This window comes from Chlamydotis macqueenii, chromosome 2 (genome assembly GCF_036417535.1).
Source record: "Chlamydotis macqueenii isolate bChlMac1 chromosome 2, bChlMac1.mat, whole genome shotgun sequence".
NCBI lineage: Eukaryota > Metazoa > Chordata > Aves > Otidiformes > Otididae > Chlamydotis > Chlamydotis macqueenii.
In genome coordinates this window covers 52,457,625-52,471,504 of record NC_141557.1, presented here as the reverse complement: position 1 = coordinate 52,471,504, position 13,880 = coordinate 52,457,625, and the positions used below count along the sequence as shown (strand labels likewise).

General features: G+C 41.4%; 1 protein-coding gene across 3 annotated transcripts in view; it reads left to right on the top strand.

Annotated features, from left to right (window-relative positions):
- The first annotated feature begins 117 nt into the window (after window positions 1–117).
- Window positions 118–13,880, top strand: part of AVL9 (AVL9 cell migration associated) — a 41,592-nt gene continuing 27,829 nt past the window's right edge. For all 3 annotated transcript variants that reach the window (XR_015257929.1, XR_015257930.1, XM_086742994.1), the window contains exon 1: window positions 118–259. Coding sequence is in view for 1 of the 3 variants with exons in the window: in XM_086742994.1 (XP_086599120.1) it covers window positions 167–259 (93 nt within the window). In the remaining 2 variants the exon portion in view is untranslated. The remainder of the gene's footprint in view (window positions 260–13,880) is intronic.

Sequence of the window (13,880 nt, the reverse complement as noted above, 5' to 3'; positions counted from 1 at the left end):
GAGGGAGACACGGGAAGAGGGAGGCGCTGCCACCGGCGCCCTACCTTTCCCCGGCCCGGCGCTGCGGAAGCTCAGGTGGCCGGGGCTGCGTCCCTGTAAGGACCCTCGGCGGCGAGAGGCCGGGCAGGGCGGCGTCCTCCGGAGCGGCCATCGCTGGGGCTCCTCCATGGAGAAACGGGGCGCGCCGCTGGCCACCCCTCCTCGGGGCCCGGTGCTGCACATCGTGGTGGTGGGCTTCCACCACAAGAAGGGCTGCCAGGTGAGGGGGCGCGGGTGCCGCCCGCCTCCTCCTCGCCCGCCGGGCGGGTGCCTCTCGTTTCCCGCCTCTCCCCTCCGCCCTCCCTGCGCTCCCCCGGGTCCCCTTTCCCCAGCTGCCGCTCCAAGGCTGCGGCGGGGCGGCCCGGCCGCGGCCCCGCGGGGAAGGCTTGAGCCCCTCGGGAGTGGGTGAGCGCTTCTGATGGGGCCGGGGAGGCCTTTGCTTTGGCTGAACGGGGCAGTTTGAAACCGGCGAAGCGCGTTAGGGCCCTCGTTGCCGCGGCCTCCCTTCCCTTCACCCGCGGAAGAGGCCGGGCCGGGCCAGGGGTTCCCTCAGCCGCGGGACGAGAGCTGCCCGGCGGGGCCGTGACTCAGCTGGCTGCGAGCCCTGGGTGTTTGTGGAGCTGCGTACGTGACGGCGCCCTGTCCCGCCTGGGCGCTTCCGCCGCGGGGCGAGGCGGACCGAGGCCCGGCGGGGTGAGCTCTGGGCCGCCGGTGCCCTCCCTCACCGCCGGTGCTCCCTCCACCTCCGTGTGCCTGTAAATGCCGGGGGACAGCTGAGATCTGGCACCCGTACCTGCTGCCAGTCCTGCGTGTTTAATGCGTTCAGACGGAGAATTAAGATTAAAAAAACCCACAATTTTTTTTTAATCTACCTTCTATTGCTGCCGGCCCAGCCGGGCGGCACCGCGCTGAACTCTCGCAGGTACAATTTGTACACAAGCAGCTTCATGGCCCCAGGGCATAAGTCCACCCTTGGTTTAAGTTTCCTTTGCGTGTCTCTTCCCATCTGTCATAAATGCTTGACTGTTTCATGTGGCCTGTAAGGTAGGAGAATTTTGTGTATTTCGTAGGTATTTTATGCTCTGTTTGTTTTGGTTGGGTTTGGTTTTTTTGTTTTAACCCTTGAAACAGGAGATGCTTTTCTGTGACAAGAGCAGATAGATGTAATATTGGACCTGCAATTCCTGGAGTCTTTTTTCCATGGGGCGTTCTTAGTCTTTACCAAAATTGCCAAAACAATAATGAATGTGATGGTGGTTGTTATACAAGAATTGGCCTGACATGAACTCGCTTCACACAAGAGTTAAATTAATATTTGTTAATGCGTCAGGAAACAAAACAAGGACAGCATGGTAACACGTGAAACAATTCCTCATACCAACAGAGGCCAAAGCGGAAGTGCAATAGCTCATTGTAGATGTTCTTTAATCTCTTTTTTTCTGAAACACTTGCATGGTTTCATAATGCGTCCTTTCTCCTCAAGGTGTCTAGAGGCTGTTCACATGTGGATGTTCGCAGGATCAGTGCCTGTGAAGTAATTTAATCATCTACGTTACAAAGTCTGTGATATTTATCAGTTGCTCTCTTGTCAGAGATCGTTAGATGAGCGTTAGTCGGGTGTCTGTAGGAGGAAGAGCGCATTTTTGCCCTCACCTTGTTGTTGGCCTCTTGGAAAAGACATAGGTTGGAAACAAAAGCAGAGGTGGTTTTCATTGTTTCTGTTCTTCTTTTTGGGCTTCTATTTTTTTTCTTGTAACATCATGAAGTGTTGATGCAAAGCAGAAAAAAAAAAAACCACCCCCCCCAACCTATAAATTAGTAGCAGTGAAGAAGAAGACAGTATCTTACTGTCATTAAAATGTTTGTAGAAGTATGTTTTCCGGTGCTGTCAAAAATTGAATACCTCTGAACCAAAGTTGTCTTTAAGTATCTCAAGAGATGAACTGGAGAAGTTGGAGAGGAAGAGGATGGGGTATCTGTGACCCAGGGAGAAGAACTGCAAGAACATAATGACAGACAGACAGGCTTCCTATGGGAAATCTAACCAGAAATCTAATTTTAAATATATGCTACCTCTGACTTAGCAGATTTGTGACTGAGTTATAAAAATCATTTCCTAAAAGGACTGGAGGCAGGGGGCTGTGCAACTATAGCCTAATGAGTTTGACATCAGTAGTATGCAAGGCTCTAGAGAATTTGTGAAGGAATTAATTAATAACATGAAACTAAGTAGACTGAGTCCTGTGGGCTTTTACTAAAGATAGATCATGCCCGACTGACCTGCATCTTTTGTGAGAATAAATGATTGATTTACTTTCTCTGTGAACGAAACAGAGCAGCTCAAATCTGACTGGAACTTGATAACAGACCATGCAACACTACAAAAAAAAAAGTTTGGTTGTTTGGTTGGTTTTTTTTAAGATGAAGGTACTGGAGAATTAGTATAAGAGCTAGTACTTGAGTAAGGAACAGTATGAAGGAGAGGAAGCAGCATCAGATTTGTGTGAGAAGTGGAACTGCTGGTCTGAAGGTGCTTGCACTGAACTTGGGCCCGTATAAGTGGCGCTGACATTGTTTATGCAGTTAAATCTGACTATGATGAGCACAAAGGAAGACTGAAATGTGCAAGAGCTGGATGATGAGGAACGCTGGAGTGATAGAAATGGGGTGCCTTGTAAAGTCATGCAATAAGAGTGAATAATAACAGTATGGACTTAGGAATTAATGTGAGGAGATCTCTGGAACAGAAAAGAGACTGCATATGGTCAAGGATAAGTCACAGAAGTGGTATGATTTAGGGGCGAGAGTGGCAAAAAATGTAGTCCTATAGTGTAATAATGTATATTGATGTATAAAAACTCTGATCCGCCTTTCAGAAAAATGGATTGGGATTCTCTCTGTCACTTCCAGGAATGGACGACATAGTCCTTAGGCAGTTTGTTTTCAAGAGGGACATAGAAGAGCTTGGCTGGGTAGGCTGACAAAATGGATTTTGAAGCTGTATTCATATGAAGACTGTAAGCTGCATCTGCAAATATGGGAACCTTCTCCCCTTTTCCTTTCCTGCCTCTTCACCCCTGGAAAGCAGAGGTGGTTGTGTGGCAAGCTGAAACAGGGAACTGAGGTGACCAAAAAAAAAGCCTTGTTTTGATGGATTGGGTTTGAGCCGGTTGATTCACGGGTTCTGTTTGCTGAGCCAGACGTCTGCAGAAAACAGCTTTATGGGCACAAGGAGACTACTGTGGGGGTGGAAAAGAGTCTCTTGGAAGTGACAGCCTGGGACTTCTGGTTTTGGTTGTCATATTTGATAATGGCCTTTGAAGTGTTCATTGAACCACTGCATTGAATGCAATTGTATTCCAGGGGACCGTTGGAAAGTGAAAATTAAGGAGGAAAAAACCCAACCATTTAATCTAAAAGACAGCGCTGGTACAAGAACAAGTATATATGTGAACTCTCTGCAGAGGCGCTGTGGATTTGTAACGAGAAACTGCTAATTGCAGAAAAGCAAAGTTCCAAAGCAGCTTTCAAATGGCAGAAATTCAGAGTGAATTTGTATATAGAGATCATACAGCCAGCCTGCCTGTCCTAACAGGAACTTACCAGGTTTGCCTGAGAAGGCTCCTTTAGAGTTCTGTGTTTCCATCTCTGGTTCTCTCTGTAGTCTTACTAGGAAATACATGTGGATTTAGACATTTTGATGGATTTCTTGATGCTAGGTGTTTTCATTAGCTGACTTTTCCTCTGAAGCTTGATCATCTGAAGTGTACAGCTCTTTCCTGTTGATTAACTTACAGTATAAGAAACGTTTAACCTACAGAGCAAAGACTTTTATGCACAGTTTGGAAATTTATAGGAACATCTTTTTCTTGCACAGACTTGAAAAGCAATCCGTATGTGTTTGTTTACAAAAGAGAAGGAGAGTCAGGGAATTGATCTGTTTCTATGTGCCTTTTGAGTGATAGCACAAGCGTGATGATTGTTCCACGTGCTCTGTGGACCGTGAGCATGTCCAAGGGCCTACTGTTGGACCATGAGTCTTTTTGCTGGGTGAAGTAGGCTTATCTCAGAGACAAAGTGAAGGTTTACTGTGTGTAGTCTGAGGATGTAGTTTCCTGGGCAATTCTTAAAAACTTGGAGTTGCCACTCACTGTTAGGAAGGTTTGTGCTGTGTGGAAGCAGCACATAGCATTTTCAAGCTAGAAATCCTGAACAAGTTGGAAGGGAATGACAATTGATGTGAAGCAGGCGTCATGACAGGTTGCTTTGCTTTGTACATACCGGCTGACTTGTTACAGGAACCCTCCTCAGTGCATCGTTAAACAGCAAATGTCCCAAAATGGGCAGAGCTCATGGGTAGTATTCATTCCATCATGATTTTAATTCATCTGAAATGAAATTTCAAACATTTCATTAGTATTAAAAAAAAAAAAAAGCTATTTTGATACCTGTTTACTACTGTTAAGAGAAGTGGCCTAAGGAGAAAAGAAAAGCAAACACAGCCCTTCATCATCAGTAGTTGCTCATACTCTTGTCCGTTAATGTAGAACACAGTTTTGTTATGGTAGGAGTTTCTACGCACTTCTCAGGTTCCACGGGACACAAAGCATTGGAGCATAAATCGATAATAAGAGAAGCCTGCCACAGAAATGGTGTGATCTGTTCTGGAGTCTCCATAGCTGCTTGACTCATTAGTTACTGCAGTAGGTTAGCCAGGGAGGGTCCATCTCCCTGGCTTTTGTCATGTTCTGCTGATGACCTGCTTAGGAACATAGCATGGTAAGACTTGGATTTCAGGGCTGTTTGTGCCCTTCTTCTGTAGCAGCTGGTAACAAATTCCTTAGTAATTTTCAGGAATTGTAGCAGTTAGTGGCTAGTGATTTCAGAGCAAATAAAGGGAAAGGTTTGTTGGTTTTTTTTTTCAGAATTGTGAAATACTTCCTCTCATTACAAGTGAGCAATAAAGCACTTAATTTGCCTTACAACATTTTGATTTTTGAAAGCATTAAATGGTGTGGAAAGTCCTTATCTATCTTATGGTAGAGATCTTTACCAAAAATGTAAGCTGAAGAGAGCTTGACTAGTAGGTGCAAGTTGTATGTTGAAAAATACATGGAGACACCTTCATTTTATGGTGAAGGTGGAGGACTGAGAGTCATGAGGTGTAGCTCACCACTAGTGATCATTTGTACTGCAAGCCTCATTTGAGCTGTCTCCAAGCTTTATTTACATGGCGAGGCAGAGAGATAATAGTCTCTGAGGGTGTAGGAAGACCCGAGTACTCTAAAAATCCTGAATCCTCTAAAAATTGTTCATGTTGAAGGCAAAGTTAAAATGAGAACTGATTTATTTGAAAAGGAGAGGAAGGAAATGTTCAGCACTACTGGAAAAACTTGTGGACAAGAGAGCTATGCAGAAGTCCCTGTAAGCCCCCTGGCTGGTTGCTAAGGAGGTAGATGGTCCCTTTCCTACTGTACTACCTGACCTGGCACAATATCCCCATCTTCTCTTGATGCTACGAGGCTGTGAGGCTGTTACATCGGAGTAGATTCAGGCCCTGTGTCACCACCAGTCAGGCCGTACATAATCTCACTTCACTTGGGGCAAGGCACAGCTTTTCTGCACTCAAGTGTCCTAAGCAGTTCTGCAGATCGCCTCTGACCTTGTCCAGTGGGTGACCATTGTTTCACGTATCCTCTCAAGGGCTTGACTGTCATCCAGATTGCTCTTGACTCTCCTAAACATCTACATTTCCTACTGTGTTGCTGAAAAAAATTAAAGTGTCAGTAGTGGGGAAGGTGCTATGTGTGTCACGGACTGCTCACATTGCTGGTCACTTTTATTTGCTTAGCATCCTTGCTCTGTAAAATAATGGCAGCTAATCTTGACCCACTTCTCTGTATGTCAGTGGACAATGCCATTTCCAACTTGGTGTCACAAACCTCAGAGTGGATTATTGCAAATACCAAAAGGCGTGTTCCCATGGAATCCCAAGGTTTGTTGTTGCAGTAAAGGCACGGACTCTGTGGATGGTGTTCCAGAGACCTTTATTGTCTGTCAGCATAAGTCTTTTATATCTTTTCTAATTTACACATGAAATACATGCGCTTAATCATCTAATTCGATTGGTAGCAATATACTGTTCACACGCCTTAAACTTCATTTGGATTGGTTATAGATTTTTTAGTTGTCTTTACTATTTTTGCCTTTGGTATTTACTTATCTTGTTCTAATTGCTGTTTTTTGTTATTGAGCAAGTGGTGTTCAAGGACATAGCTCAAATTCTTCAATATCAGACAGCTGTGCTGCACTCTCCGTTCCCACAGTTTGTCCTAAGGATCTTCAAAGTACTTTAACTTTTTCACGTAAATGTGATGTTGGCTTTCTTCAAAGAAGTGTCTGAGTTGCCTGTATGTGTGGGTATATTTTTGTGGGGACAGTGTTTGAAGTCCAGTCCCACTATCTTGCGTGACCGTAGATTTTCTTCCTGGCATGCAAAGGAAACTTAAGATCAGGAACGAAACAGCCAATACCTAAGCTCCAGAGAAGAGCCTGAATATGATCTTTGAGGAGGAAGAGTGCCCTTTAAGACTTCTTCCCTTCCTCAGTTGTGTATATGCTCCCCCTGTCATTTGAGAGCTTCAAGTACTTGAAGGAAGGTAATGCTTGTTGTGATGTGCAGAAATCTGCACGGTAACATGGCCTGAGCAATCCGTGCTCATGGCCATTTTTACTTATACCTAGGGAGCTCATGTCTTCAAGCAGCATTATTGACACGTTAGGTTTGAATTAGGAGATGTCTAAGGAAAGAGAGCTCAGTCAGCTCTTTTTATCAGCTCTTTTGAGAACTGCCTATGTTGCCAGGTCTCCTGAATCCTCAATTGTAGTACTTTTTTTCCAAGAGGGAAATACTGAAGTTGCTCTCTTTCAGTAGGTTTCACAGGCAGCCTTTCTGGAGGCATCTTTCTTTTCTTTTGTTAAAGGGAACACTTCTAGCCTGTCTCAGTCCCCGTTTGTTTGCTGTGTTTCTTCTAAGACTCTGCTTTACTGGAGAACTACTTTTTCCTTATTGTGATCTCTGCCAACCCAGTAGTTGCTGTCATTCTGTTAGATGTGCTTGATGCTCTTAACCATGTAAGTGAAGTGTATGCTTCGTTGTCTTTAAAGTCCTTCTGTCTTTGTTTTGATGGAGCACAGTAGGCAGGTATTATGCAAAAGGTAATCTTCTCTAGTGATTAAACAAGATCTTGTTAAGGGAACAACAGAAATATAAAATAACTTGAAAAATAACTAGGCTGGAATCAAGCTGAAGGGCTTTGTTCCTGGCTGTATTGATGACAGCCTGTAAACATTAGCACAATTCCTTTGTTCTTGTTTCCTGCTTGTAATAATATTATGTAAGGTTTTAAAGGACTGTTACGAGCATGAAATCTCTTGATGAAGTTAATCATAGCATACATCGAGTATCAAAGATTAGCCTGTTGTCTAAAATACATGGATTTGCTTACGTTCAACAAGTTGAAACTTTGAAAGAAGCTTTTAGCTTTTATTAGAAAGGCTACTCAAATTAGCATGGGATGCAAATCGCTTTAAATACACAATGCATTGCTGAGTACGTGGTGTAATTGCTATCTCACACTTCTGCAAACAGTACCACAATTCTGACCTTGTGTGAAACAGTGGGTTTCACTCTTTGCATGTCTATATAATCCACTTACTTAGTATTTTGTGTTCGTTGTTCAAGAAAAACTCCCAGGTATGGTGGATTTTTGTTTGTTTTGTTTTGTTTCTTTGTTTAGTTTTTCAAGCTTTAAAGAGCGCTATCCTTTGATAATCTTGCACTTGCTTCCTTTAACTCCTGGACAGGAAGCAAGCTATTTCTTTGAAGGGTTCCATACTGGATATTTTCTCCATAGTTGCCCTGATGTGTGATTTGATAAAAGGTTCCTAACACTTTCCGTAGTCATAATTGTTAACTTTCATCTTATGACCTGTTCTTTGTATGTGTCGTAACATCTAAGTAGTTATTTAAACCTTCTGTACCAGGAATCTTGACCTTTCTCTTGAATAAATGAATAAATGCCAAATCAGTAAAATATGTGTTTCTGTACCTCTGTTGCACCTTTCAGCTACCTGTTTCAGAATGCTTTCAAATAGCAGCTCGGGCTCTCAGCACTTGTATAAAGCTAGCAACGTAATTTACATACATATATATAAAACAGAGGGAGGTTCAAAGCTGTAAAATCACTGAACAGAGGTCACTGAAGTTGGAGTAAGCTGGAACTTGCAGGTTTCAACTTTGTGTTCCCTGTGCTAGTATTGCCTTATTTTATGATACGTGTCCAATTTTGGTAATCTGTCCCATAGCTTGTACGTAGTACTGAATTATTACATCTATGCAGGCATGTTGTTTCTAAAAGCACTCTCAGAAAGTTGTGGCTACAAGATGTGAAAGCAAGTTCTTTGCCTGTTCTGACATGCTGGAGGATAGGGCATGGGTCTGCCTCCTTCATTGGGGTTACCTAGAGGAGAGCATGTTCTGTACTTCATGATGTTACTGTGTTTGTGTGTCTTGTCAGCTTCATACTTGGTAGTGAGCCAGATTTATCTGCTCTCAGGAGTAAATCTAATGTTGAAACTTGTAAGGAAGGAGCATGTTCACTAAGAGCCATTCTGGGGCCATCAGGCATCCTGTAGTAAAGAACCTGAAATGCTTGTTGGCTCATAAGACAAGAGATGGTCGCTTGGTTGGACTGCATGAGTTCTGTATGAATTACACAAAATGTCTGTTTCTAAACTGATGAGTAAATGTTCCTTAAAGCGTGCCTACAGTCCTGGTCCTCCATTTTCCCAGGAAAAGGAGGAGTCACTGTACTGGCTGACAACTGCCTGCCATCCTGTGTGGACTCCTTCCCATTGGCACCCAGGGCACGCAGCTGAGCTGGTTAAAGGATGCACGTCTGAGTCTTGTATGTGATGAGGTCTGGGTGCTGTCCTGGGGGAGAGGAAATGCCACCAGTCTCTGTAGCTGGGTGTCTCCATTAAGAGCCAATGGGTGCAGCAGGTTGTGTGGGTGGAAAATTGTCTCCTGCTGACCCTGGTCTATACCAGTTGCTGTCTTGGGTAGAGGCAATGTAAGAGCTGAGGGTTACCCTCTCTTGTTTCATTAAGGAAACTGCCCTCGCTGGTACCTTGTATCTTCTTAAGAGTTCATCCTGTATGAATTCTAACTTACTTTCTCTAAGACCACGAAGTCTTGTCTTGAGGGGACAGAGTTCCCTAGCAAGTCTCCTAGGCTGGAATGGCTGCAGTAGTATTATGTTCCTCTTAATGGGGGGAGTTTGTTTGTTGTTTGTTCTTTACTTTCTTTGAGGAGACTGATAAGAGCAAAAGTTCCAAAGCCCAGGATTTATGTCTGGCTTGAACTGTATGACTATAAAAATTGCATGTTAAGTAATTGAAAAGAGTGTCTAAAATGCATATTAGGATGACTGAAAAAAAAAAAACAAACTACAAAGGTTTCAGTGTTTCAGGATATTTTATCTTCTAAAAGCCTAAGAGTTAAAACTTTACTAACCTACTCAAAATTTTCGAAGCAAACCTGAATGGTTATATTGTGCATCTGTAGTAATACAAATGGTATCTTAGAACTTGTGTAAGTGGCTGCTCTACAGCTTTAGCAATATGGAAACATTAGGACATTCCAGTTTCAGAAATTGGAAGGATAAAAAAAAAAGACTATGCCCTACCTCTTTGTAATACATGATTTTCCTTCGCTGTTACTGTGTGTGTATGTAATGGATTTTAAAATATATTTATATGAATATGTATCATACATATTTATTCTACATCTACATATTTATATAAATATGTATGTGTTATACATAGTTATTACACATATATAAAGTATATTTTAAAATTTATTGTTAGAGATCATTATATTACTGCATAGCCAATGTTATTATATGGATGGGCTCTTCAACTTGTAGATCTTGATCTGTTGGTTCTGCCATATAACAATGGAGAAAGTTTGCAATTTAAATCTGGTTAAGTTCTGATTTAAAAAATAAATTGTTCTCAGTGCAAAAAGAGTAACAATGTTCTTAGGTTTTCATTTGGCTGCATGCTGCAGTTGTTATGGTGATTCAGATAAAATCATTGGTGTGCTGGTTTTCTCTGGATCTGAGTATGCTACGACTAATATGTCAAGAAGACTTCTTTTTAAAAGCCCTACTTCGAGTGAAGAATAAATACTGTCTTATTTGAAATAAGGGATCACGTTTTAGGTGTAGTTTTAATCTGCTGCTTAGCATTATACTCAATACTCAATATCATTCTGCTTTTCTTTCTTAAATGACAGAGGAGGAGTTGATAACCTCAAAATGAAATGTGTTAAAATAATTTATGAAGGGAAAAGTTTTTTTTTTATTTTCCTAAATAGGACTGTAATGAGTGAATTTTGCTGATTTCTCCCCCCCCCCCCCCTTAATTTGAAGCAATTGTTCTACCTATTGGTGCAGTACAAGCATTGGGGGAGGTCATCAGTGCAACTGTTCAGAGAATTGAATGGGTTTGTTCCCTGTATGTTAGATTCTGCAACTTACTGAAAGCATCCTTGTCTTTAACATAATGCTGTCATTCTAAATATTTCAGATTTTTTTAGGGGTTTGAGACTAAGTGCTCTCCATTTTCCATTGAACCAATGAAAAAACTTATATGGGTCCAGATTTTTTTGATTTCTAGTCTGAAGAGAAATCTTACAAAATTCCCATATTAAAGAGGAAAGCTTATATTGTGACTGTGCTGGGTAAGTTAACTTGTAAGCAGTGTAGTTCAAACATATCATAGTAAATGGAGTGGGAGGATGAGGAGTTTATACTGACTTACGTTTTAAATTATCCCTGTTTAATGTTCACTGAGGATCTTCCTCTTGCTGTGATTGGTAACAGTTAACACTTTTCACAGATAAGGGAAACCACCTTACTTGGGTATAAAGTTTATCAGAAATTAATGCCAAGCACATGTCTGATGTTTGAATGTGATAATTTAGGTGGACATGCACATATATTTTGAAAATTCCTTTTTTTATTAATGTCCTTTTTTAACCTCTCTTCTGATTATCTACTTGTAATGCAGTAGAAGACAATATCAATGCGTTTTTTAAAAAGAAAAACTATCATGTTAGTTCCTAAATGTAGGAACTGAAATACATTTCTTCTTGCCTGCGCTCACTTTTTCTTACTGTGAGTTAATGAATGTTTAGTAAATCTATTCTAGCTAGGAAGACCCTTTAAAGACAAGGAACTAAAACAGCTTGCCTGGACTTTTTTATTCTACAAAAAAAGACAGAACTGTTGATCAGTTAGTGCTTTGCATCCAAACTGCTAGATTGAATACCAACTGCATATAAAAGGTTATTACAGAAAATTACAGAAAAGTAATTACTGAATTAACAGAAAAATAAAAATATCAGTTCCAGAAATTCATTTGTACTCAAGGGAGTTTTTAAAATTTTATTTTATTTTAACTTGGTAATCCACAAGAGTTGAAATACTTTATGTAGTGAAGAGCACAGTTATTTGTGTTTCCACTAAATCACAACACAATATTGTGTGTTAATTTTAGATAGAGCAATCTGCTTACAGAATAAGGCAGTCTGAACAGGCAGAAGGCATTGCCATCAAAACCCCTTGGCAGGCATAATCAATATTTGCAGCTGTAACGAAGATCCCTGACACTTGGAAGAGTGAAAAATGGGTGGAGATTCTAGTTCATGTTTTATGTAGTTTCTTCTGAAGTCTCTGAGGAGTCCAGCTTTGAATTTCATTTTGTTGAGGGGAGTTTTTTTTCATTAACTTGAGACAAAAAACTGTAAAATCTGCTCCAGTTCTGAAAATTTGCCTGTATTTCTTTGTTCCTATTGGCTACCGAGCTTTATTAAAAGACTTTATTTCTCATATTTGCAGGCATTTTTTGTAATGCATATATGTACTAATGACAAACAGGGAAACTGAAGTGCGTGTTTATGCATGCACATGCATGCATGTATGGATTTACATAATAATCCGTTGTATTTAAACAAAAAATGAGCTCCTCTTGCTTCATTCTGTGAAGAGGGAGAAAGAGGAGCTGTGAGACAGGTCTCTTCTGTTGTCTTGTCCCATCCCCCTATCATGGTTGACCTTGGGTTTAAAGTGGAAGGTGAGGAAAAAAAAAATTATTTTTAATTCTTTCTTCAGTTGCCTTGGTTGGAAACACTATACTGTACAGTTTGCACACACAGGCTCAGAGAAGAATTTTGTTGTTCAAAAACTCAGGAGTGATAGAGCTGAGATTGTCTCTACCCTGTTTTTGTAACTTTTTTTACACATGCACTTCTCAGCTTCAAGATTTTCAAGAACTGTGGAGTTTGGAGTTTTTTCACATTTTTTTAAGCCTCTCAATGTTTTTATAATACTTTGGTTTTGAAATAAAGGGGTTTTTTCTACACAAAGGATTCCTAACTGGAATTGATGCAAGTCTGCAAGTTGGTCTGTAGAAATCAAGCAGGATGTCTAGAAGATGAGGAACAGTTAGGGTGAGTTTCATCCGCATTAATTCAGTCATCTGCGAGTTAGTCTTAGAAGTCTGAGCAAGCTCTGTTCAGAGATGATGGAGAGAAACAGATCTGATGAATTGTCCTCTGCAGGTGTCTGTTTTCTCTGACTATGCACCATGCTTAGGAAAACTGGCTCAGAGATCTTGCCTTTTGACATGTAGTCAGCTGACGTGAATCCCATCTGCAGTGACTATTTGTGAAAAAGTTTGACTTAATTCTTTGAAATGAAATCACTGGGAGTTCTTCAAGTCGGAGGAGGAGTGGAAGGAAGTTCTCCAGGGCATTGCATGCTGTCCTTACTGTTGGATTGTCCTTTTTTCTGCTGCTTTGTTAGTTCCACCCTTTCAGCCTCCGCAGTATGAGGCCATGCTTCTACAAGCAGCAATGTATTAAACTACACAAATGTGATTCCTCCTTAGAAACCAAGATGCTTCCTGCATGGATCCTCTTGGGGAGAGGGAGGAATAGTATGTCATAATGTAAATCGAGTCTATCATAAAGTGGATCTGTAAAACAGATTATTTAGGGCCACTTAAGCGATTTTAATTCTGCTTTGTCTGAGTTTTGTGATCTTTTCTCACTTACACGCACACACATACAGAAATCTCTGTATTAGAACACTTACTTTTGAAGGAAGCAGACATATAAACCAGGATTATCATCAGTGTCACTAATGCATGTTCAGTTTGTTGAATTTGGAACATTCAGAGCCTGCAGAAATCCCTGTTCTGAGAGTATCTGATAGCAGCTGAGGTGTTGATAGCATATTGAGCTAGAACAAAGTAGTTTTTCAGCAAATTTCACGCTATCAATAGAACACAGGAGCCAGATCTCTCTGCTTTATTATGAATCTTAAAAAGGAGTATTCCTTAGTGAATGTTTTTCATATAGCTTGAATTGTCCTACTCTTTCCTTTAAATACAGGACAAGGGGTAATTGTTTTAAAATAGAGGGAGGTAGATTCAGACTGGACATAAAGAAGAAATTTTTTACAGTGAAGGTGGTGGAACACTGGAACAGGTTGCTCAGAGAGGTGGTGGATGCCCCATCCCTGGAAGCATTCAAGGCCAGGTTGGACGGGGCTCTGAGCAACCTGATCTGGTTGGAGATGTCTCTGCTCCTTGCAGGAGGGTTGGACTGGATGATCTTTAGAGGTCCTTTCCAACCCAAACCATTCTATGATTCTGATTCATTATTTTTGTTGGAGCGCAAAATACAATTGCGGTTCTGCAGGTGCTTGGAA